Source organism: Dermacentor andersoni, chromosome 4 (assembly GCF_023375885.2).
Source record: "Dermacentor andersoni chromosome 4, qqDerAnde1_hic_scaffold, whole genome shotgun sequence".
Taxonomy (NCBI): Eukaryota; Metazoa; Arthropoda; class Arachnida; order Ixodida; family Ixodidae; genus Dermacentor; species Dermacentor andersoni.
Genome location: NC_092817.1, coordinates 196,427,289 through 196,450,928, shown reverse-complemented (window position 1 = coordinate 196,450,928; position 23,640 = coordinate 196,427,289). Strand labels below are relative to the sequence as shown.

Here is a 23,640-nt window from a genome sequence, read left to right as displayed (position 1 = left end):
ATAAATTTTACTCCCACAAAAAATGCCAGAGAGATACAGTGTGCTGTATGAAATATGCAGTTAAGAAGATACTGCGCTCCCATGTATACACTTTATTGTTATCTGCCATATGTACTAGGAAGCCATGCAGAGATGTGTGTACAAGGCAGTCACAAGAACAGCCGCAAGAACAGTGGCAAACGAGACGACACCAGAATGCCAGTCTGTTGGTAAGCTGGCCAAACAATTCGGAAAGAGTGCACGTTTGAAGGACAGGTGCAAAGTAGTAGTTTATTGACAGAATATGCATGTCAGCAGCAAAAAAAGAAGAACAACAAATATTGTTCATTATGACTAAAAAAAATTAGACGAGTTATCGCTCCAAGAAGTTTTGCTTACCCAAGCGGTTTTAATCATTACAGCTATGCAGGTGCACATGACCATCAAAATGATGGTTTCCATAAAGACACAGACTGTGCCTGACTCCACCGCAGAAACTGCAATGCAGAATGAGTGTGGCGCTGCATCCCCTGATGCCCAAGCAGATTGCAGGCCTCCATGGTTCAACACCTGTGCCCATGGAAATAGACCACTCTTGTACAGCTGATGAAGCTGACACCAGCTATATGGCATCATTCAGCGAGAGTTTATACAGGTATCACATGTATTAAACTAGAGTGGACTCGCAACACCAAAAAAATTAATCTGGTGCATCTTTGCATGGCAGTGCGTGAAGTATTCAAAGAATGCTAAATGCATTAAAAGAAATGAAGAACAAACTATTACACAAATGCAATTGTGATCCTTCTAGAAATAACAGAAAGACAAACGGGCTAGTGTGAGTAATACCAGTGGTCAGGGATATTGCAAACATACTATACTCAAAAAACAACAGAAGCAAGAGAAAACGTTACCTGGAAAGCAAACATCAGAACTATAAACTACCTATATATAATGATACTCTTCACTTAGGTAATTGACAAAGGAAAGTATTTCTTGTAAGTGCATAGACATAAGTATACCGATGATAATGGTTTAATTTCATAAGACGCAGAATTCCATAATGGCTTGTCAGAGAAGAGAGCAGTTAATGTTCCATGGCTTGTTCAAACGGCAGGAAGAAAGTAAGCTATCACTTGCAGAAAAGCTGGTAATGTTTGTAATTTTAAGAAGATCTTTTGGGTAAGCTGATATAAATATACTGCATTTTTTTAGTTTGAAAATAAAACATGATAGTTTCTGTTTAAACAGCTCTGACAGAAGCACAATAATCAAGCTCTGATACAGTGGTTTAGAGTGAGTATGACTTAGAGTACAAACAACTATAAATGTGAAAGAGCACCTGTTATTCTTTAGTAAAGACTGAGGCTATACTCTGATTCATACATAAGAGGCAATGCTGCGGAGGCTGTAACGAAGCACATAAGGCATCTGTGTAAGCAGCATTTGCATAGCCTTTTTATTGAAGTTACCGACAGTGACCTTGAGATGCTGTAAATATCCACAGATAGTATATCTGGCAAGACGCCCGGTCAACATAGCAGCAGCAACCATGTCTAATCTGTAGAAAGTGTTAGCAAATAGTAGTTTGACTTTAGAACATGAAGCCATTATTCATAAGTATTGCAGGTCTGAACTGATTCTGCGCAGCTTCCACAGTCTGCTGCCAGCATAAACACCAAGGTAGTCACATGGCCGGTGGATGTAAACAAACAATGCATCCCATGATTCTATGTGATCATAGTTCTAATAATTGCAGTTCAAGTTATTCCATATATAAGACATTGCAGGTCAATAATGAATTCACTATGAAACATGTGGAGTGTAATATTTTTATGACAGTGCTACTTGTACAGCTTTGGCAGCATTGCCTTTCTAGTATGAAATGGAGTAAACTGATCTTTCCCTTATGTAGCCTTACATAATAGGCACTAATATATATATATATATATATATATATATATATATATAACACTGGGAGACACATTTTTAAAAACTCCCAAGGAAACCCTTATGAACACCTAAAAGGCTCTTCTGTTCCTCCCCATAATGACACCGCGAAGGTCTTGCATAGTATAGAACATCACATCAAGCTGCGAAAAAGCTGATGCAAATACCACAGTGCATTACAAAAGCCAGAAGTGCATCTTCACTGATCATTGCAAGGATGACATTTGGAACACCAAGAAGCATGGCGGCTACCTGGGTTCCTTGGCGGCTTCAGAATAATGAAGGAAGGATGTCCGACTGAACTGCCAGTTCTGAATACCTATGAGTGAAAAATGAAACACAGCTAAGAGGGCCGCAACCTGACAGGACTGGAGCTATATGCACTAAACCTTTTTAGGTGAAGAAGTCAGCTTTTCCTCCAAGTTGTTGAAGCCATGATATTACCTTTTGAGAAGTGCAAGGGGGTGTTTGACACCAGTATGAGTGGCATTTATACATTTTCATTTCTCTTTTAAATATTTCTGGGCATTATTCTATTAATTACTATGCAAAATTCCTCCCTTTTGTATTTTGATTTCACACACTTTTCTTTCTTTTACTTGTCCCACAAGTAGCAACATATGTTAAAACATTCCCAACTAAACCTGTACCAGAATTTTGAACAATATATATAGGGTGCTTTAGTAAGATGACTTGGAAAGTATGCATCTCGGTGTTTGCAATCATGTAGCAGGTTCACTTCCTTCATTATTGCAATAGCAATTCTATGGATAATCTAGGTGAATTTTATGCATATGTTTGGTATTTCATCTATGGACACGCTAGGTGAATATATTTATGTACAAGTATGCTATATTTTTACCTATGCCATATAATGCAAGTTAGATGCTGTACTGTTCAACTGCCAAAGTTTCTCAGATCAGGTCTATGTTCTTTAGTGAATTATTCTTCAGAATTTTTTACAATGGTAGCATGCCAACAAAAGTCTTGAAGGCTTTTATTCATAGCATATGCCTTCTGTGCTAAAACTTCTGACTATTGAAAAATGCAAAACAATATTTGTGCTTATAATCTGGAAATGATGTATTTTCACTGGTGCCACTCATTATGGGCAGCACAGTGGCGCCTGTGCAATTCCATTATAGGCCCTAAACAGCGTGTTGAAGCTTTTAACTGTGCCGGAAATTTGGTGCCCCCCCCCCCATGTATGTCGCATCCATGTACAGTCGCACTCATGCATAGTTAGAACATCGTCTGAAGAGTTCAAGCACAGTGCTAAACCTTGCTATCACTGTCAGTGGTTCGTCACTGAATATTTTGTTTTTCGCAACGTTTTACATCCAGCATATTTATTTCAAGTGGCTGGATGGGTGCTTTCTACATATGTTAGGCATGAACTAGTTATTTGATGTTTTCATATATGATGTACGTTACTTGACAAAATTCACTATAAAGAACAGAACATTTCAGTTTGTTTGGTAGTAGTATGCTTTTCATGATCATAAATTTTTTTTTAAATTAGGTGAAACTAAATATTCAAATGATAGGATTAATTGGTACGTGAAGGGGATAAGCAGAGGAACTCACTATAATTGTTGCACTCAGGCACTGTGTGCACCAGGAAAGAGCACACCTCAATATGCTTGATTGAGCAGCCTAGCAATGACAAGAAGGGCCACGACACGAGCTTCGGGAGGAATGAGGAGGCGATGCATTGCTATCTAGCGCTCGGAATTCAACGCTCATGGGAAACTTGTTCTTCAATCGCTGTTTGAAGGGATGCAATCACCAGCCAGTGTTCTGCTGCCAAGATGCCAGGATCTTCTTACGTGTACTTGGCTCGAGCACAGATGGCATGCAAGAATCGGATTACGAAGCTGGAATGAAGATGCAACGACCATCATGACTTCACGAATGCAAGCATATAGGCATTGGCCCAAATTAGTAGACAACTTGGTCCGCTACGTCGGCATGAGTTTTTGTCATGGTAATGTCATGCCGTGCATGCATGATATGAATTTCTTTCTTATCAAGCAAGTCATGACATTCACAGGAATCATGTGATTTAACATACAGACCATATGGCATTCACGCTAGTCATTGCATGACATATGTGGCATGACATGTCATTAATGTCAGTTCCATTTTCCAATTAGTTATATATGGGGATGTCCATGACATGAATGAAATGACACAACATGCATCATATGAATGGCATAAATGGCATGAGGTGATGGCGTCGTGGTCATTTCTTTAACTGGGTATGTATCAGGATATGCGTGTCGAGACATGCGTGCATGACTTGACAAGAATGATATGCTTGATCATGCATGTCTTGCCATGTACGTAATTCATGGCATTCATGTTATTGCACACATGTCATGTCATTCATATCCAGATTTATATTGAGTTAAAGAAACAGCCACGACAGCATTTTGTAATTTGATCATACCATTTATCTCATGACATGCCATATGACAAGCGTGATGTCATGACGTACGCTTGTATGTCTTGTCAGGCACGTACGTACCCAGGATTCTTTTTCGTCGGCGGCCCAACCCAAGGTAACATTTCTATGTAAATGAGGGGGGGTTACCTTTACTAGTACAAATGTGAATAACGCCCACCATTCGCCAAAAAAATGCGTAAACCCACAAAAGAGAAATGAAATAAGGTGTATTTTACAGGTACGCCTGTGTGATACACCTCTCCTTTACTTGGCAAACAAAGAACCACGTCAAATGGACTCGCGCAGGAGAGAAGCGCAGGAAGAACACTGCCAAAAACAAGTAAAGAAGCCTCCCGAAAGTGTAAAATAAAGATTGCTTTAGTAGAATAGAACTTAAAAAACAGCAGTTAGCAAAAAAGGCACATGGACCGCATGGAGTTGTGTTACTCCGCCAGCCAATCACAAAAGCAAACAAAATCGTTGTCATGCGGCCTTTTCAAAATGGCGTCGTACTTGATAGCTCCAGAGCGTCTGCTGTTCTCGAAGAGTCTTTTCAACGGCGGAAGCAATGAAGTGTGCAACAGGCATGGACAAAATGTATGGAGTCTGCGCATTTCACATGAAACTTCACTGCCAACTGAAGTGAAACTTCACAACAAATCAGGATGTCTACCAATTTGACATTTCCAAATTCCCTGAGTTTTCCAGGTTTTCCCTGGGTGCCTTTGCACAATTCCCTGAGTGATGCAGAACTATGTTTTATGTCAAGACGGCCTAAAACCATATCGCCCGATGCTGTCACTCTCTAATAAGCATATGAAAACAATTAAAAAAAAACAATTTAATCCAATTTGAATACTAAGGAGTAGTGTTTATGTTATTCAAGAAGAGAATAGAAGGGAGGGGTTAAAAAATGCACGTTAGATAAAATGTCGTCGAAAAAAATTGCAGATGGAGTCGGACATTCTCAAATACGAATAAAAAGGAGATGTATACATAAGCAAATATTTTCAAATATGAACTATTTCTATCAACTGATAGCAAGCTCAGTGGTATGAAGCCCGAACTTTGTCACAATTGAGATTCTCTCTTAACATCTCGTAATTCTGGTTTTTCCCTAATTGTACAGCTCTTTCCGTGCAAAATTGCCAAATGGAAACTAAGAGCCGCAAGGATTTGAGAAATTAAGCGAACTAAGGGAGTGTGCCAAGGCAACAGCCAAACAGGAAGGAAAAGCGTAAAAATTAACAAATTTAACCGTTTTTTATGAAAATATTCATGGATCAACATCTTTTTATTTAAAAAGGAAGTAGAGAAAACGCCGCCAGAAGTGGAGGACAATTCAGTGTGATGCTGCTACAGTTATCATTCAAGCTGCCTTACGTATAGCCGCTTCTCTGCTGTGCTTATGTAGGTGTTTTTCTAACCTTCCGTGGTGGGTGCAGTCAACGCCACCTAGACTTTGCACAGTACGTGTAGAATCGCAGCTTCCTGCGCCATACGCGGTTGAACGCGACTCGCGGCCACGCATCGTTACGTAACTTCCCAAATAACAATACGAGTCGGTTGTGGCACTTCACTTGTTAGAGCGGTAAACGAGGGGCCTAAAAAAACTGTGATTGTTCCGCAAGTATATATTTCTGTATAATTCTTCCAGAGCTAATTGAAAAAAAAAGCGCTACTATAGTCGGATACAACTTAAGTCTGCAATGAAGCCCTGCCCATGCCCTATAACCGCCAGCCATTGTTCCTCCACGAGGCTGCAAATAATTTGTACTTCAAACTTTTTCTGTAACCCAAATGAGGCGGTAACTACAAAAATAAAATTATTAGCGTGTAATTTTCTCTCGCCTTTTATAGTGGAATGGCAAATGCCTAATTCTTTATTGAACTGAAATAAGATGCTTGCTTCGCTACAACTATTTGCAGGGTGTCTACCAACTGGGAAAACCGGGAATTCTCTAGGATTTTGAGTAGTCTGGAAAAACTCAGGGAAATTAACTCAGTGAATTTGTGCCTCTATCAGGGAAAATTAGCTGTAATTTTATTGAAAGGGTCGAAAGTGTGTGTGAAGTGATTTTTAAAGAGAAATGGAAGAGATAAGTGCAGTGCCGTAACTGTCTCTCACAGGAGGACACCTCAACAGCACTGCACGGGGAAGGGGTACGGGGAGAAAAAGATGAAGGAGATAGAGACCGGAAGTAAAAATGAGAGAAAGTCGAAAGTCGCGATAATGCTGGCTCGAGTACAAACAGGAATCGTAATGAATCGTCTTTGATGCCCTGTCGTCGGCTGGAGGAGTTGCCAGTGTACAATGAACGACCGAGTACCCGGATTACCGATAATTTGAACGACTTCACGGCACCGCTACCACGTACCCGGGTATATAGATCGAGCGAGTCAATGTATCAGAACGTGTGAAATTTTCGGACGCAAGAACTCTTCGCCGTCCGATTTTCTGGACGTTTTGCCGTGACCGCAGATCCGAAACGGAATTAATCAAAGCCACCACCGCTGCCATTTGATTACCTCGCCGCCTCGAACCGGCGCTTTCGCACACAGATCCGCTGGCAGCCGTAGCCACTACTGCGGCAACGTTAAGCCTAACTGCTTCGACGTTCGCTATGAAGCTTCTTGCCGTTGGGTGCCGTGTTTTTTATTGAAAGAACTCGCTGCTGTCAGCAATGGCACGGACTCTTTGTGGTCCTCGCGATTGGCTTAGAAGCTTGGAAAGCACGGTGCGTTGCATAATGCCGGTTCCCGAAAGACAGCTTATCGCCTCGATACAGAAATGTTATTTGGTAAAGCATACGCAAAAGTATTGCAGTGAACCATAACAAGCGTGGGAAGGGCCTATTGCCACAGGACACAGTATGTATGCATTAATTATACACGCGTGCACCAAGTATTTCCTGTCACAGTATGAGCACCGATATGCCTAATACGTGTACCGACAGGCCTTCAGAGCGTTTTCGAATGTGCCTGTGGTGGTTTAATTGAGCCCTTAAGGGCAGTAAATGACATGGATTTATTTTTTCTAACTGGCCCATCTTTCGGGAGTTTTCGCGGCCCCTAGGGAGTTTGAAAAATCAGAAGCCAGGACTGTGCAACTGACCAAGAAGACGCTTCAAGTTGTCGGTGGGGCGAACGAGTGGCGGAAGGAGGACAAGAACAGAAAGCTTGACCTCCACTTCTGATTTTTCAAACTCCCTAGGGGCCGCGAAAACTCCCGAAAGATGGGCCAGTTAGAAAAAATAAATGCATGTCATTTACTGTCCTTAAGGGCTCAATTAAACCACCACAGGCACATTCGAAAACGCTCTGAAGGCCTGTCGGTACACGCATTGAGGAATGAACGGAAAGGAAGCTTGCTGCCGCCGTTTTGAAGGAGCTTGAGCTCAAAAAACAAAGTGTTGGCTGATGCCGAGATGTAGGTGTCCCTCATCCAAACCAAAATAAACTCTTTAAAGCAATGAAACACAACATTGAGGCGTCGTGCGCGGGTTGAGAGTATGTCAGGGCAGTTAACTCGAGTTAAGGGGTGACAGTCATATTGGCTTATTTTGTAAGGGTTATTGCAGGGTTTGATGATGGACGCTGTCTCGCATAATCTTATTTTCCACCTTATCTAACCCATATCGCGAGTAAAAGGTTCCGAGGATCTGTCAGCGTCGCGGCGAGCCGTCACTTGAGGAAAGAATGAAACAAAAAGAAAAGTTAAACGCAATTGGCATTTTCTCTGGCCCCAACTCGTTCCATGTGCATTACAGACCAGCTGACCACGAACCGAATCCCTTTCCATGGTCCCTATAGCAGCTGCCATTATCAGTCTAAATGAAGAAGGTTGAACTAACGAAGCAACAACGATGCGCGTGACCGTTGAATAAGCAGTGACAACTGAATTCATCTGGAGTTATCCGCGTGGGCACCGAATTGATGAGGAAACTGGCCTTCACATCCCAGGAGACGCCGATAACTACCGCCATCCAAAAGGAGTACGTGAGAAAGGCAGCAAAATGTTGACCGCCGAATAGTTGTCAATTAAGTCTCAACATTGATTTGGCGGCGCTGTAGGAATATGTGTGAGAAGTGGTGTGCGGGAGGGGGGGGGGGGGGGGGTGTATGCGTCCTAATTTCGGGGGGGGGGGGGGGTACCCGCGCCCCCCGTTGGGTACGTGCCTGTGTCTTAAATATGATCATGACATATATTATATGTCGTGTCATATGTCATCCTGTCAGGTCATGTATGCATTTCACTGATATCCTGATATATATTGAGTTAAAGGAGCTACAACGACGGCATGATGCCATTCATACCATTTATGTAGTGACAAATATGACATGTCGTTCATATTTTATGTATGCATGCATGTCGCGCTGCCCCATGCCTATTCTGACATATATCTAGTTGAAGAAACGACCACGACGGCATCACGACGTATTTAGGTTATTTAGATACACTGAAAACGCCTGACGTTCGCAAAGAATTATTCTCACTAAAATAAGGCGCGACCGCGCGATTTCTGCTATTTGAAAACCGCGCCTTGGTGGGAACGGCACGAGCGATCTCACGTGACCACCGAACACAAGCGACGGTTGTTTATTCTATGCAAGCAACAATCGAGAAGTTGGTTCTTTATTCTGTGCAATCGAGCGCCAGCCGCACAACGGTGCGCATGTCGCTGCTTGTGCGCGAACTGTCAGCCACCTCGACACCGCAACCATCGTACAGTGTGTGCGAGGCGCTAGCGCCCGAGTCGCGGCGAGAATGCCCCAGCGATGCTTCGTGCCGGGTTGCACGGAGGCGAGCACGGGCGGCGAGGTGCGCCACTACTTTCGGCCTCCGAGGGACGACTCCCTGTTTGAAGCGTGGCACGAAGCGATCGCCAGGCCCGACGACAAGAGGATGAACGCCAAGTCGCGCGTGTGCCACATCCACTTTCACGCCGAGGACATCATGAGGGAGTTCGTGCACAACGTGAACGGCGAACTGGTCGTCATCCCGCGCGAGAAATGGGCGCTCAAGGAAGGAGCCATTCCGCTCATATTTCCCTCCTACCCGAAGTTCCTTTCGAAGAAAGTGTTTTTGCAGCAGCGTCAAAGCCGCTGCGCGGCTGGCAAGCGCCCGCAGCCGTCGCTCTTCGAAGACCCCGAGTCGCCTCGGAACGAACGACCGGACGACATCGACGACGACGATGGTGCCACGCCAGAAGCCGCGCACCAGCGCGCGATCGACGAGGCCAAAGAGGCCGCGCGTCGTCGGCTCTTCGAAGAGATATTGGCCATAGCAGAGAAGGGGGGCCGATTCCACGGCTGGTCCGTCGACACGGCGGGGGACGACTCGGTCGTCTTCTACAAGCTCCGAATGCGCGACCGATTGGTCCAAATTGACCGGGCCGTCGTCGTGGCCAGCGACACGAGACTCACGCTGAGCGCCGCCGGCCGCTCGGTTCCGTCGAGCGCCTACACTAACGCCGACGGCATGCTGTTCACGGGTATGGACGGGCTCAAATCCTTCCTCGACTTCGTGGCCGGTCTCAGGGCGTGCGCTGGGTGCGCCGCCGAGCTGTACCCGCACGTCAAGTGGTCTCTGACGGCCTCGAGGTACGGCGGGTCGTGGCACCACAAGGCGTGTGCGGTGCTGGGCCCGCGACCCGTCTGCCCCCCGTGCCACAAGCTGCGAAAACTGTTCTTGAAACGCGTGCAGACGCCCTACCGCTGTCGCAGTGCCGGCGTGAGCGACGACGCGGCGCTTGCCAGGCTTCTGCGCCGCAAAGTGATTCGGGCGACTGTGCGCAGGGAGCGGATGAAGCAGGAGCTGCGAGCAATCAAGAAGGAAGTGCAGAACGTCAGCAAGCACATGGTCGACAGGGTGCTCGAACTCTTGCCAAACGATCAGAGAGCATCTGTGACAGCTGCTCTCAGGGAAGGGGACTGAACGAGTGTGGCAATCTTCCCCCGAAGGCTTGTTCTGAAGGACTACACCTTGCAGTGACCTCGTTGCCTATTTCTGGAAAAAGTGATCTTCAGCCCAGTGTTCCCGCTTTGTGTTCAGTGAATAGCATAACACCGGTGTTTCAGTGTAAGACCAAGCAACTCGAGTATTACATGATTTTTTTAGTAATGTGTTAATGTACAATAAAGATCCATTTGTTTTATAGCTTGACAATGCTCACTAGTCAGTGCAGTTTCTGTGTAAAGCATGAATTATAATATGCCATGTTGTATTCTTCAGACTTCATTATCAGCTGTGTGCTACATGAATATTTAAGGCAGTATCTATTCTCGTGGCAGCCGGAAGAACTACTTAAACAAGTTTCTCCTGGCACTCGCCTCCTCTGCTGGCTCTCGGAAGGTTAGGCAAGGTCAGGTTAAGCACACCTGCAGGCTCTTGGGCACACCTGCAGGCAGTTCTTACCGGCAGTTTGTTACGTGACTTCCGAGTGCCAATAGGAGGTGAGTGCTGGGAGAAATTCGTTCCAGAAATTCTCCCGGCGGCCAGGAGAGTAAATGCTGCCAATATTTAACTATAACTTGTGTAGTCCTTGCTATTTGATTAGAGAATTGCCTATTACAATTTTCCTAATATTTGTTGCCGCTCTAATTTATTGGGGATCTATGAATAAGCTAATAAACATGGTTGCTGTTCAGAATACTTCCTCTGCTGTAAAGCCATGGTTTCTGTGAAAAGGGTGCCACTTCCTGATCAAATAAATGTGTGGAGTAGCTCATTTCTGCTCAATAATTTCCAGTCATTCAGCAAACATTTCTCACCTTATGGCTGCCTACGAATCTGTTGTCTCAAATTAGCAGTTTTTTTACATGGCCACTCCACCATGTTTGCATTCCTTTAGCTAACTGGTAAGTGCTAATTGACAACCTTAAGTGACAATTACTGCATGTTAAAGCATTTTGGCAGACACATAACTCCATCCAGTAAACTAAAGATAAACAAGAAAACAAGCTTCTGTAATTAGGTTTAATTTTTTTTTCTTCTGCAGAACTGTGGTTTTTTATGCAAATTTGCAGGACCAGAAGTGTGTATATAACGGGGCAAGGAAGCATGAACTTGCTTTTTCGCACAGTCGAAAGAAAAGCATGCGAATTGTAGTTATGTCAGATCCACATTGAAGTTTGTGATTGAAGTAGCAGCAGTGTGACAGGACAACATTGCATCATCTTATTTATGATAAGGATGTCGGCTGGCCCTGTTATATATTTGCTGTGGAGAGATGTGCTCACAGTATGCATGATGACCACTGCTTATGCTGCCACCAGACACATTTTGGCAACAATAAATAATGAGGTTGACTGCATACTACATTTTGATGGAGTGTGTGAGCTGGTGGATGGTTCATTGTTTCAGTGTATTGACATTGGTGTTGCAAAAATCTTAGTTTTCAAAAGCACCACCAACATTACCATGAAAAGCCACAACTTCAGTTTAAGCCTATCCTTGCAGTGTGTAATGTTGAACCTGAATATAATGGACAAGAACATGACAAATTATTGCTTATAATTAAGTCAATCTACAATGTTTCTCACCAACGTCAGCATGTAACGAATATTGTATGTAACAAAAGTGTTCTCATGTTTGATGCAACTTCGTTATAAGGAGGTTCAAATTCTATCAGTCGCTCTACATTCATGCTGCGATACCGTAAAAAGAAAATTGACTTGCCATCCTGGCTGCGATAGTAGATGTCCAGCGAAGCTGTTAAAAAGAACTGCTAAAGGGTGTATGCAATGCTTTAGAGCAATGGGAGTAATGGTAATTTTGACAGCCTGCTGCCACTGGTTGTATTTCCATTTCTTTTTCCTTTGCCGCTCCTTATATTTATGCTGCTCCTCGGGAGTCCTAAGTATGCGTTGCCTACCCATAAGGGTGCTACAACAATGAAACCAGTTGCTAAGCTGGTTCTTTCATATACGAAAGGCTAGGTAGCTCGTCACTCACCACGTCACAAGTTACTGTCGCCGCGGCAGCTTGCGCAACCGTAATGTTTACCGGGAAATGTATGCGGGGAGCATTACATGCTTCTCATTGTCATAAGTGTTCTCATGTTCTTTATTAAAACAAATGCTGTTCTGTATGTTGCATGCGTGGTTCCAAAGGATGTATGCACTATTCGCTTCACTTTGTGGAGTGCTTGAAGCTTGCTTCGCCTCCACCGCAGGTCAGCCCGGTATTTCACTACCTCCGGGATCGGCCCACATTTTTGCCTACGGATGACGACACGAAAAATGCCGGCCACCAAGAGACTTAACAGCTTCGCTGTAGAATTTCCAGTTACCAGTGACCCTTTTATTCCTTTGATGCAATGACTGCAAAGAGTGTTTGGGAGCCTTTGAATCCTCTACATGTTTAGAGACTATGTGATCTCAAGAAGAACATTTTCCTATAGCACTTGTTGAAAACTTTCTGCAAATTCTGGAGCAATGTTAAGCTTCCCTGCAAGCTGAAGGAGCTTGCATGCTGCAGCCAAGTGCACACAGGCACAGCATATTTTCTTTTTCTTTTTTTTTCATGTTTGCTTCATGAAGTCTCGAACCTCACATTTAGCTTGTGCAGCGTAATTCAAACGTTGTTGGAGTGGAAGAACAGTGTACCACACTGCATATGCGAAAACATTGCAGACATGGGCTGGTATAATCTAGCTAGCATTATGAAACATCGTTCCAGTGCACAATTGAACACGGACGAGAAGAGAAAGACAACACGAACGCTGCACTTCAACTGAGTTTTATTCATGGAAAACAGGGCTTTGTGTACACAGGGGGAGGGGGGCCTGCTAGTGCGCAGGACCACCCAAAAATATTTCCTTGGTCCAGGCAACAATAATCAGAAGCGTCGAAACCAAAAGAAGAACGGAATAAAAGCAAAAAGTGAAAAAAGGTGAAAAAAACCTTTTCTTCTCTCTTTTCTTCTCCTCTTTTTTACATCACTCAGTACAATCTTGCTCATCTCCCACCCTACCTAGCTGATTCGACACACACGTTTGCCCTGAGATAATCAAGTTCTTTTTTCCCGAGTGCAACAGAAGGAGCACTGACACAGTAATCATTTTCATTGGAGATACAAAAGGCTTCAAAAATTTCCCGGTTTTTCTGATTGCTATATTTGCACAACACACGTGTTCATTCGAAAAACGCCTTGCATGCTGGCTTGTGCGAGCAACGGCGAATGTGGTCGGCTAAATGACCAGCGCCGCTTAGTGAAGTAGCATTCCTGCGATGCTCTAGAAGGCGTGCATTCAGACTGCACCCGGTTTGGCCAATATAGCATTTCCCACAGGTGAGGGGAATACTACACACAACACCAACGTCACATTCAACGAGGGCTTTGGTGTGCTTTATTTTGCAGGCTGGCTTCTGGGATTCCTTTACCAGGCAACACATTCGTCCCAGCTTTTCCGGTGCTGAAAACACAACACGCACCTCGCACCTGTCGCCAACCTTCTTGAGGCGGTGAGAAACCTGGTGCCAATAGGGCACAGCGACAGGGCGCTGTAGTGGGCGTGCGTCTTTTTTCAGCCTGCGCCAAATAACTAGACCAACTAGCCCGCAGCTGTCCATATTTCGCTATAATCTAGCTATTTCTTCCGCTTGATTCTATGCCGCTACGTATTCCACCGTTCATGCCTGGCTGATTTTGTTTATAATGCAGGTGGAGCGCAGCCCCAACCACTGGCAAAGTACTACAAAGAATTTCATTGGAATCAATCAATCAACTTAGAACTGAGGTTTAACAGCACAAATAAGGACATGAGGAAACAAATACCACGGACAAGTGCTGTTAATGCCTTGTCTGTGGTATTTCTTTCCTCGTATCCTTGTTTCATTTGTGCTGTTCAACCTCAGTTCTAAATATGAACCTACTAGCCCTTATCAAGATCTTGCCAATCAATCAATTTTTGTTTCTGATATATATGATGACATGTTATTATATACAGGCAGGGCCATAGAGCCCTTTCAGGGGTTATAGCAGGGGTCCATTTTTTAATGCAAGTGATTGCAAGTGAATTGCAAAGCAAGAAAAAAAAAAAACATATTACAATAGCTTTGTTACCAATGCATGCAAAATGCTTTTTCTCTCTTAACATGATTGCTATTGTAAGGTAAGCAGATGAACATGAACAATTTGCTTACACAAATAAAATGATGTGGATGATGGAACGCTACATGGTAAAGTGTTCCATAGTTTTGTGGCAACATAAGAAAATGAATACAATGAATGAATAAATATAGTTAGTCCTTATGTAGGGTATGCATAATGGTACAGTTGAGGTAGAACGTAGTGAACATGTGGGTCTTTGATATGTAAACATTACTGATGGGCATAGAATAGCGTTATGTGAAAGTTTGTAAGCAAGTACTAAAACACGATAACTAATACAGACGGTTAGAGTTGTATGTTTAGTAATCCATCCGCATATGAAACAGCCTGCTTTGTATAAAAATAAGAACACATATAGTGCTATCTTCTGTGATACCTTAAGGTTTCAGCATTGTCTGGTAGGTTAATCTGTAAATTACTATAGTATATGTAATGTGTGAATGTGCAGAAGAATAATATAGTGTGAACAATGTCTTTAATGGGAAAATATAACGTAACCTGCAAAGAAGAGGTATTTTCGTGTAAATTTTAAATGTTCCATAAACATGTGTGTGCCATGAAAGCTAGCTGTGCATCCAAGTGGACCCACTGACTCTCTCTGGTGGTGTGTTATTTTTTACAAGTGAATTATTGTACATAACATGAGTGTTTTTAGGGGCAAAGATAACATTGCTACTTTTAGCCACGTTAGGGAGACGTTTATTCCATGAAGGCAGAATGGCAATTCTTTTAGGGCTGTTGTAACTTTGTCATATAGTTTATTTTCGTTTCTTGCTGTTATGAATATGTTAGTATCACCTGCATACTAATTGAATCGCTGAATAGAATCGTTAAATTATCCCGACCATGTTCTCAATTCATGCTCTGGTGAGGGGCACTAGGTAAGTCAGCTTGCAGACAACCATAGGTGTCTGTCGGCTACCAACGCAAGTGTAATCCTTTTGCTTCCCATGCCATGTATTTGACCATACTTAGAGGGCCAGTTTCAGCTGCATGAGAATTCTTTAGTCCCACCTCTGCTCTTATATATATATATATATATATATATATATATATATATATATATATATATATATATACAATGCCCAATTTCCAAAGTATTGCTCTGACACCAGTTATCTTAAGGTAAGGATCTACTGTGGTTAAAAGAGTCACTTTGTCTTTGAGCTTGCTAAATGTGAATAGAGCATATCGATAATTGTCAATGCACCGCAGATGTTTCTTTCTTTCTTTTTTTTGCATTCTGGCAAAACGTGGTTCAGCAGTGCATTTTCTTAACAGAATGTCTTCCTACAAAGTGATTAATGATTTTTGTGGGCTACTTCGTTGTCATCATGCCCCCACGGGCAGATGCAACAACACCAACCATAACCATGTTTTAAATAAAGCCTTTAGGCTTTGCGCTGCTGATACATTGGATTAGAAATTAAAGGCTGGTTAACTATATTATGGTTGAGATAAAAAAGTACAGCTGGGCAAGCCATGTAATCTACAGAGAAGATAAAACGAACCATAACAATAACATAAAGTGAGTGCCAAAGAAAGGAAAACAGTTGAGGGGCCATGGCAACACATGGTGGCTTTTCTTTTTTTTTAGCTGTACCAAATTTTTAAAAATTACCTGTGGCAGATAGCAAAATTCTATCGCATGGATCTAAATTACTTGGTGAGGTGGCCATTACTTCTATGACAAATCAAAGTGCTTAATTGAATAATTAACATAATTGTACTAAGAACTTTTTAATAAATTACTTTGTGGCACATATTTGAATCTACAAATTGTAGCTAGTGTGTAGCAAGGCATATCAACGTAGAATGAATTCTCAGGGCAACGCCATTTTCGAGATATTAATTTTCAATGTGTCTGATGAAATTTGTTTGCTTTCAAGTTACTTTTGTGCTTCAATGCATAAAACAGCATTTTCTTAAAAATGTTTACGGAACAATAGTGCATCTTTAATGCAAGGTTGATGGTGCATATCTCGAAACTGGTGCCATCCTCAGATTCCGTTCTCAGTCGATATGCCTTGAATACTCACTAGCTACAACTCAGAATGAAATATGTATCATAAAGCAATTAATTAAAGAGTTAATTAACAGAATAGTGGTAATTCTTAAATTAAGCATTTTAATTTCTCATATAAGTAATAGGCCACCTCATCGAGTAGTTTAGATAAAGGGAAAGGGTTAGAAATGTGCCATCTGCCACAGGCAGTATTTAAAAATTTGGTCCAGCTAAAAAAAAGAAATACCCCTGTATAGGATTTGGGTAGAGTGGTGATCTTTGACCCGCCGCAGTGGCTTATCGGCTATTATGTTGCACTGATAAGCATGAGGTCGGGGGATAAAATGCCGGCCGCATTTCTATGAGGATAGAAATGCAAGAACACCTAGCTGTGTTCTGTACATTGGGGGCATGTTAAAGGTCCGCTGGTGGTCAAAATATAATCCGGAGTCCCCCACTATATGGCGTACCGCATAATGAAATTTTGGTTTTGGCATGTAAAAGCCCGGAATTCGGTGGTGAGATTTAGAAATTTTTAGGCATATAATGGGTTTTGTTGATGCAAGGTATGTAATTGGAAGATCTCTGTTAGAGAAGATTATCGGTCCTGCAGTAAAGTCAAAATTAAGCGTATGCACATTTTTTTAGGCTGCTGAAGCACCACATACAATTTGCTTGTTTCAATGCAGACTGCACACCACACCTCTGGAATTTTTGCTTGTACAATAAGTAAACAATGAAAAAAGAAGTGTCCATCATTTCTTTACAGCTTCAATGCAGCACTGTTATGCCTTGAATTCACCATTCGAGCTAGGCCAGATTCACTACAGTGACCAGTGGTAAGCTTCCATTTGCCTTGCAGGCATTTGCCTTGAGGTGAGTGTGGAAAAAAACTTAAGCTTGAGAGAATAATTATGATTTACCTATTCAAGTACTATAGTGGAATTTTGATAAATGGAAATTGCTTAAACGGAACTGCTTCTTAAAGGGAAACGCCATCTTCATGGTTAGTTGGTTTTACGTTCATGCAATGCTGAAAAACATGTTAAAGGTACCATCATTTTTGCAACCTCCAGATAAACGGAACTGAGCATAAATGGAAATGAAATGCGATGTTGGCTCTGGTCGGTGAGCTTCCTGAGCATTTCTGATGGCAGCACTGAAATGCCTGCACAATTTTCAATGTTATGTTCATTGTGCTTTTTGATCATATTGCTGTGTTTGATAGTGCTGGCCACTTTGATAGTTAACTAAGTCAGTTTCATATACTAGTCAGTTGTTATAAGTAATATGGGTCAGTGGCTAACTAACTTTCTTTTTCTTTTATTATTCATGCTATGCAATGTCTCCGTGCTATACAACTTATTTCTTCCACGCGCAATAAAGTAGTTGCCTCTGTTAAAGAGACCGGATCGGCAAGAACTTGTTGATCTCTTGCTGGTCTCTCTTGCTCTTGCTGAATGCACTGCTTCACACCTTTAGAAGGTGTCTACTGGCCTGCCATTCGACGCTCAGGAAGTACTGTTAAAGAATTGGTCAAATGTATGTTCAAAATGAATGCTATCATATTAGGCAACCGTGGAAGGGAGCAGGTAAATTTGCTGCGTTTGAAGAAAAAAAGAAGATAGGTTCTACCAATTGTAAAAACTGAGCAGTTTGTAGCTCTGTATGGACTCAGCATCAGAAAGAGATATCACCATTAAGCTGAATTTGTTAGAGCATCTGAAGTGGGCAAAATAAAAAATTGCATTGCTATACAGGAGTTTTGCAATAGTCATAGCTATTAAATAAATTTCAAGCGCAGCACTGCATCAGTTTTTGTCTGCTTTAGGTGTTCCAACAGGTGAATTTTACGAATTTGTGATATTTTATTCTCACTACTGAATTAAAGTTGTTTTGATGCTTTGGTTTCTTCTTTAAGTTCCCAAGTTACACCTAGCAATCCTGAAAATATATATATATATATATATATATATATATATATATATATATATATATATATATATATAAAAATGGCGATTCGAATGAAAAAATCTGCTTGTTACAATAGGTAGATTTTAGTCCCTACATGTCAACGAACTTCACTGAATTTCACGCAGAATAAATTTCAAGCAAGTGATTTCTCCGTTCCCATTTATTTAGCTAGGAGCTTCGACGTAAATCATGAGTATTATAATTTAAAGCTTCAGTTTCCCCTGAGGAACGCAAAGTACGTCTTGTCTGTGCTACACAAGTTGGCTACCAGGTAAAAAAAGAACGAACGGTACGCAGATCATGCGTGCGTGCTAAGTGCCGTAGAATCAAATTTGGCGCGAAATCGTGTCCGTGTTGCTGCCTTCACGCTCTAGGGGGCGCCAACGAAGCACTCGGTTTAACTCGGTTTAAACTTGGTTCTGACTGGTCAGCGCTGGACTGGTATGGACTGGTTCTGACAGCTGACGGCGCTGAGAGTCGGCAGGCCGTGGAGGCTGTGTATGATACGAAAGCTACTTTTGGTAGCATGTACATACAGTAAAGGAACCAGAGCTTGGTGAGGCAACCCACCACTCCCTCTCGAAGGGGACGTCCATCCAGCATGTTTTACAGAAGTCGCGTAATTTTGGTATGCTCCAGTTTTGGATCGGTAGCCGGGGGTAGCGTTGTGCGATTAGTATTCCGTTCGTAAAGCTCGATAGTGAACGTGCGCACAGCGTAATGTGCTGCGCACACCACCAATGGTATATTGCTGCGTCCCTTTTTGCAACTCGGACAGCGGGAGGGCAGGAAAGGTTTCTTTCCACGAGTTTCCCGTCGACGAGGAGTTGTGCTCGCGTTGGATTAAAAAAAAAAAATTAGCGTGGAGAACCTTGTCATCAATGACAAATCGGCGTCGACCGTCGTTTGTGGCAAGCACTTTCTTCCCCAAGATTACAAGGGATTATAGCTCCAACTGCTGCTTGAAGAGACTCCTGCCTAGCGTTGTGCCGACTACTTTGAAGATCATCCACCGCCGAGCGTCATAATAAAACAGCCTCGCGGAGATCGAAAGCCGAAGTAGCAAAAATAAGCGAAGGTAGAACGCGCGGATGAAGCCCGTACACTCTAAAAAAGTTTACGCCCTTTGGAGTGTATATTTGCCACGCAACGATAATCGTCACCTAGTCTTGCCCGCATTTCCTTTTTTGAAAACGCTGCACTCATTACATTCCTGTCGGGAATGCTATGTCATGCTGATAACGCGCATGCCGTTCGTTACTGGAAAGTACCGGGCTCGCCGCGTTAACGAAAGGAAATGCGGAAAAGACAGATGATGATTATCGTTGTGTGGCAAATATACAGCCCAAAGGGTGCAACTGTTTTTAGAGTGTAGCACTCGTACACTCTAAGAACAGTTTACGCCCCTTGGAGTACCCCTTCTGCCACACAACGATAATCGTCATCTGCCTTGATGCGTTTCCTTTCTTTAACGCTGCGAGCCCGGTACTTTCCAGTAACGAACGGCACGCGCGTTATCAGCATGATAGCATTGAAAGAGTACCGGGCTCGCAGCGTTAAAGAAAGGAAACGCATCAAGGCAGATGACGATTATCGTTGTGTGGCAGAAGGGGCACTCCAAAGGGTGTAAACTGTTCTTAGAGTGTAGTGCGCGCCTGATGACGAACCCGACCAGAAGCGCTTTAACCACAGCGCAAGCGATGACCGATCAAAAAGCCGGCTTTCGTCGCTCGTGGAAAAGCTCCAACGCAGGTCGCCTATGAGCGCTGGAAATTTTAAACAAATGTACACCCTTTGGGTCGTATCTTGCCACACAACGATAATTGTCATGTCTTGCTTGTGTTTCCTTTCAGGAAAACGCTGTGCTCGCTACTTTCCTGTCGAGAATGCTCTGTCATGCTGATAACGCGCATGCCGCTCGTGACTTGGAAGTATCAGGCTCGCAACGAAAGGAAATGTGCGCCAGACAGATGATGATTATCCCATCATCCTTGTGTGACAGGATACGACACAAAGGGTGTAATATTGTATAATGTGCGCTTTAGCAACAACTAGCGGAGCAAGAAAAGGTGATCAATAGTTATCACGACGACATGCCCCACGCTTCGGTGCGAAAGATTCTCGCTGATGCAGAGAAAGGAAATAAGAGAGCTCTCTCGCTGCTTGATAGAAGGCTGTGAGCAGGAGCGACTACGCCGGGTGCGGGCACAATCTATAGCCCACCGGCGCCGTGTCGCACCGCTGCCTACATTCGGAAACAGCCCCGAAACGACTCCGGAGTCCGGCCCCGAGCAGCCGTCAGGTACCACCAGTGGTCGCTAAACGCGCGCCTGTCGCGTTCTGCTGCTCTCGCCCACTGCACGCGCTCGTTTGCACCCGCCCGGAGCAGGCGCTCGTTAGGCCCTTTATCGTGTCCGGAAGCGTGCGCGAGAAAGTGTTGCCTTGCATTCGAGCCTTCGAGTTCTACGTCTCGATCATGGAGGAGAGTGATCAGCAGCCGCAACTCCTGAGCGTCTGCATGGAAGGTGAGGACCCTGCGAGTGTATCGGGTCGGTTCGGGTGGCGCTCAGGACGCCATGTTGGTCGCGTCTCGTGTTGATAGTCGTGCGACCGGTGTGACCGTGGTACAGTTCCCGTGTGCAAGCGTTGTGCACTGCGCGTGTCATTCGTCCACATCTGCAGATATTTTGGTACCGATGAAAATACGCCATGTACACTCGACCTGTGCAATGCCTCGTCGTTCTGCAAAGCGCGGGCAAACGAGTCTTTCGATTTGTCCTCTTAGCTGTCAGAACGAAATTTTGATGATATTCTCGCCCGATATGCGGTATTCGATGGAAAGGAATAATCGAGCTGCTGACACAACTTAAATGTTCCTTCGAAAACGTTAAAATGATGTGTTGCTGGGAAAGTGTTTTGTGTTTTTGTTTACACAGTATGCTGGGGCGGCATCATCAAGCGATCACTCTCGGATGTACTTACACTTTCGCAGAACTAGCGCCGGACACGCTTCGGCGTCTACGAGGAACAGCGTTTCTGGCCCGCTGTCTTGGCACAGTGCAAGAACGCTGAACGCGCAACTGATGGTCCGAGAATACCGCCTCCGTAATGATTTCATTTTCCGAAGGACAAACAGATGATTAGACTAAAACCCGTCAAGAAGAGGCCACACACGTACTTCACTAGAGACAGCTAGTGAGACGTCCATTGTGTAGTACGAGGACTATGACCGTTTTAAATAAGTAGTACACTGCTATGTGTAATGTGTAACTAACGTATGGCAGTAAAATTTCCAATAAAGTACTGTTTCAGTAAAGTTTTGGCAAACATATTTGTGCTGGAGCTGTTAGCCATGAAATTGTCTTTAGAAAAGCAATTTGAATTGACAGTAGGTTACAAAGTGAAATGTAAGTCTAATACAGGAGCCATTCGCGATACAGATCTTCGATTGCAATCAAAAGTGCACCATGTGACCAGTGGCTTAGCCAGAAATTTCGTTCGGGAGGGAGGGAGGGAGGGGGCTCGGCCTCCTTGTAGAATTTGTCGAGGGATCAAATACATGAATAATAACTGCAGTGCCATTGCCAAAGATGCTGTAAACGAAAGAATATACTCGTATGTCCGAAATATTATCGTGCCCGAAATAACTGACATGAATGCTCCCATGTTTTTTGTCGATTCAATAAGTAAAGAAAATACCACATGAACTTTGAACTATATCACTTTGAAACCAGCAAAGTAGTACATGACGCTGGTATGAAAAATGTAAAGGCCGTGAAATGAAGCTGAGGACAAATATTTCAAAGAAACTTTTTCATTCAAGAACGTAGTAAAAATTTTTGTACATATGCAACAGCCAGGGAAACATCTCAATGACGCTGTCCTTTGTGCCAATGTATTGCACAGGAGGAGTGATCACCAGTCGTCTATTGTGAGTAATTGCACCGAAATTAGTCGCAACAGAGAGCACATATAAAAAGCAGGAGTTCTGCTAAAAATATGAGGGCGAGTCAATTAAATGAAAGTGAACCAATGCGAATATACGGCAAACAGGGTACTTTATTTAAAAGTAGTCTCCATGAGCATTGAGACATTTGTCCCACTGACTAAAGTGTCACGTGATTCCCGTCTCGTAAAGCTCCTTTGGTTGCTGCTTCAAAAAGTCTGTAGCTGACTTTTTCACGTCATCGTCCGATGCGTATCTGTTTCCCTTGATCTGTTTTTCCAATTGCCCCAAATTGTGGAAGCCACAAAACAACAGGTCTGGGCTGCATGGAAGATGTAGCAGCGTTTCCCACTTGAACTTTGCCAGTTTTGTGTTAACCACATCAACGACGTGGGGATGGGCGTTGTCGTGGAGCAAGATGACCTCATTCGTCAATTTTCCATGTCGTTTGTTCTTGATTGCGACACTCAGCCGATCCGGTGTTTCACAATATCGGAAAAGATTAATGGTCTCTCCAGATTTAGCAAATTTGGTCAGTAATGGCCCCTGACGATCAAAAAAGAGTTAGCAATATTTTTCCGGTGGAAATGACGGCCTTTGCTTTCTTTGGGGGTCATGAATTAGAATATTTCCACTGTAAGCATTGCCGGCGTGTTTCAGGCTCTTAATAGTGGCACCATGATTCGTCTCCAGTGACAATTGCAGACGAGGAGTCCTCACCCTCATTGTGATACCAGTTCAGATGAGTCAATGCAGCGCCGAACCTCTCCGTCTTCTGGCTGTGGTTCAAAATCTTGGGCATCCATTGCAGACACAAGAGCCAATTACCGAGATGGTCATGAATTATGGTGTGAACCGAACCGTGACTGATGTTCACACGCTCTGCCAGTTCATCGACGCTTATCCTCTGTTCTTGTCTAATCAGCTCATCAACTTTGCAGTTGTGTTGGGGGTGATTGCACGGTGGCTTTGGCCCGGTCTTGGATTGTGTTTGCAACTCCTACGTCCTTCTTTGAACCGTTTGCTCCAACGCTTCATAGTGGCCAATGAAATGCAATGTTCAACGTATGCGGCAGCCATACGGCGACTAATTTCTTTTTGGGAAACACCACACTGTTCAACTTTTGGAGCGTCCATTATGTCACGCAACCATGTTCAACTCAGTGTATGAGAGCATTAAAGAACATTTATCCTCACACCTGCGTGTCACTTTTCTAAAT

The 23,640-nt window shown here is 43.4% G+C and overlaps 1 protein-coding gene across 1 annotated transcript in view; it reads left to right on the top strand.

The window, feature by feature from the left end:
* The first annotated feature begins 20,683 nt into the window (after nucleotides 1–20,683).
* Nucleotides 20,684–23,640, top strand: part of LOC126530535 (uncharacterized) — a 35,353-nt gene continuing 32,396 nt past the window's right edge. Inside the window, exon 1 of the mRNA XM_050177807.3 lies at nucleotides 20,684–20,999. Within this exon, the coding sequence (XP_050033764.1) occupies nucleotides 20,951–20,999 (49 nt within the window). The 5' untranslated portion in view covers nucleotides 20,684–20,950. The remainder of the gene's footprint in view (nucleotides 21,000–23,640) is intronic.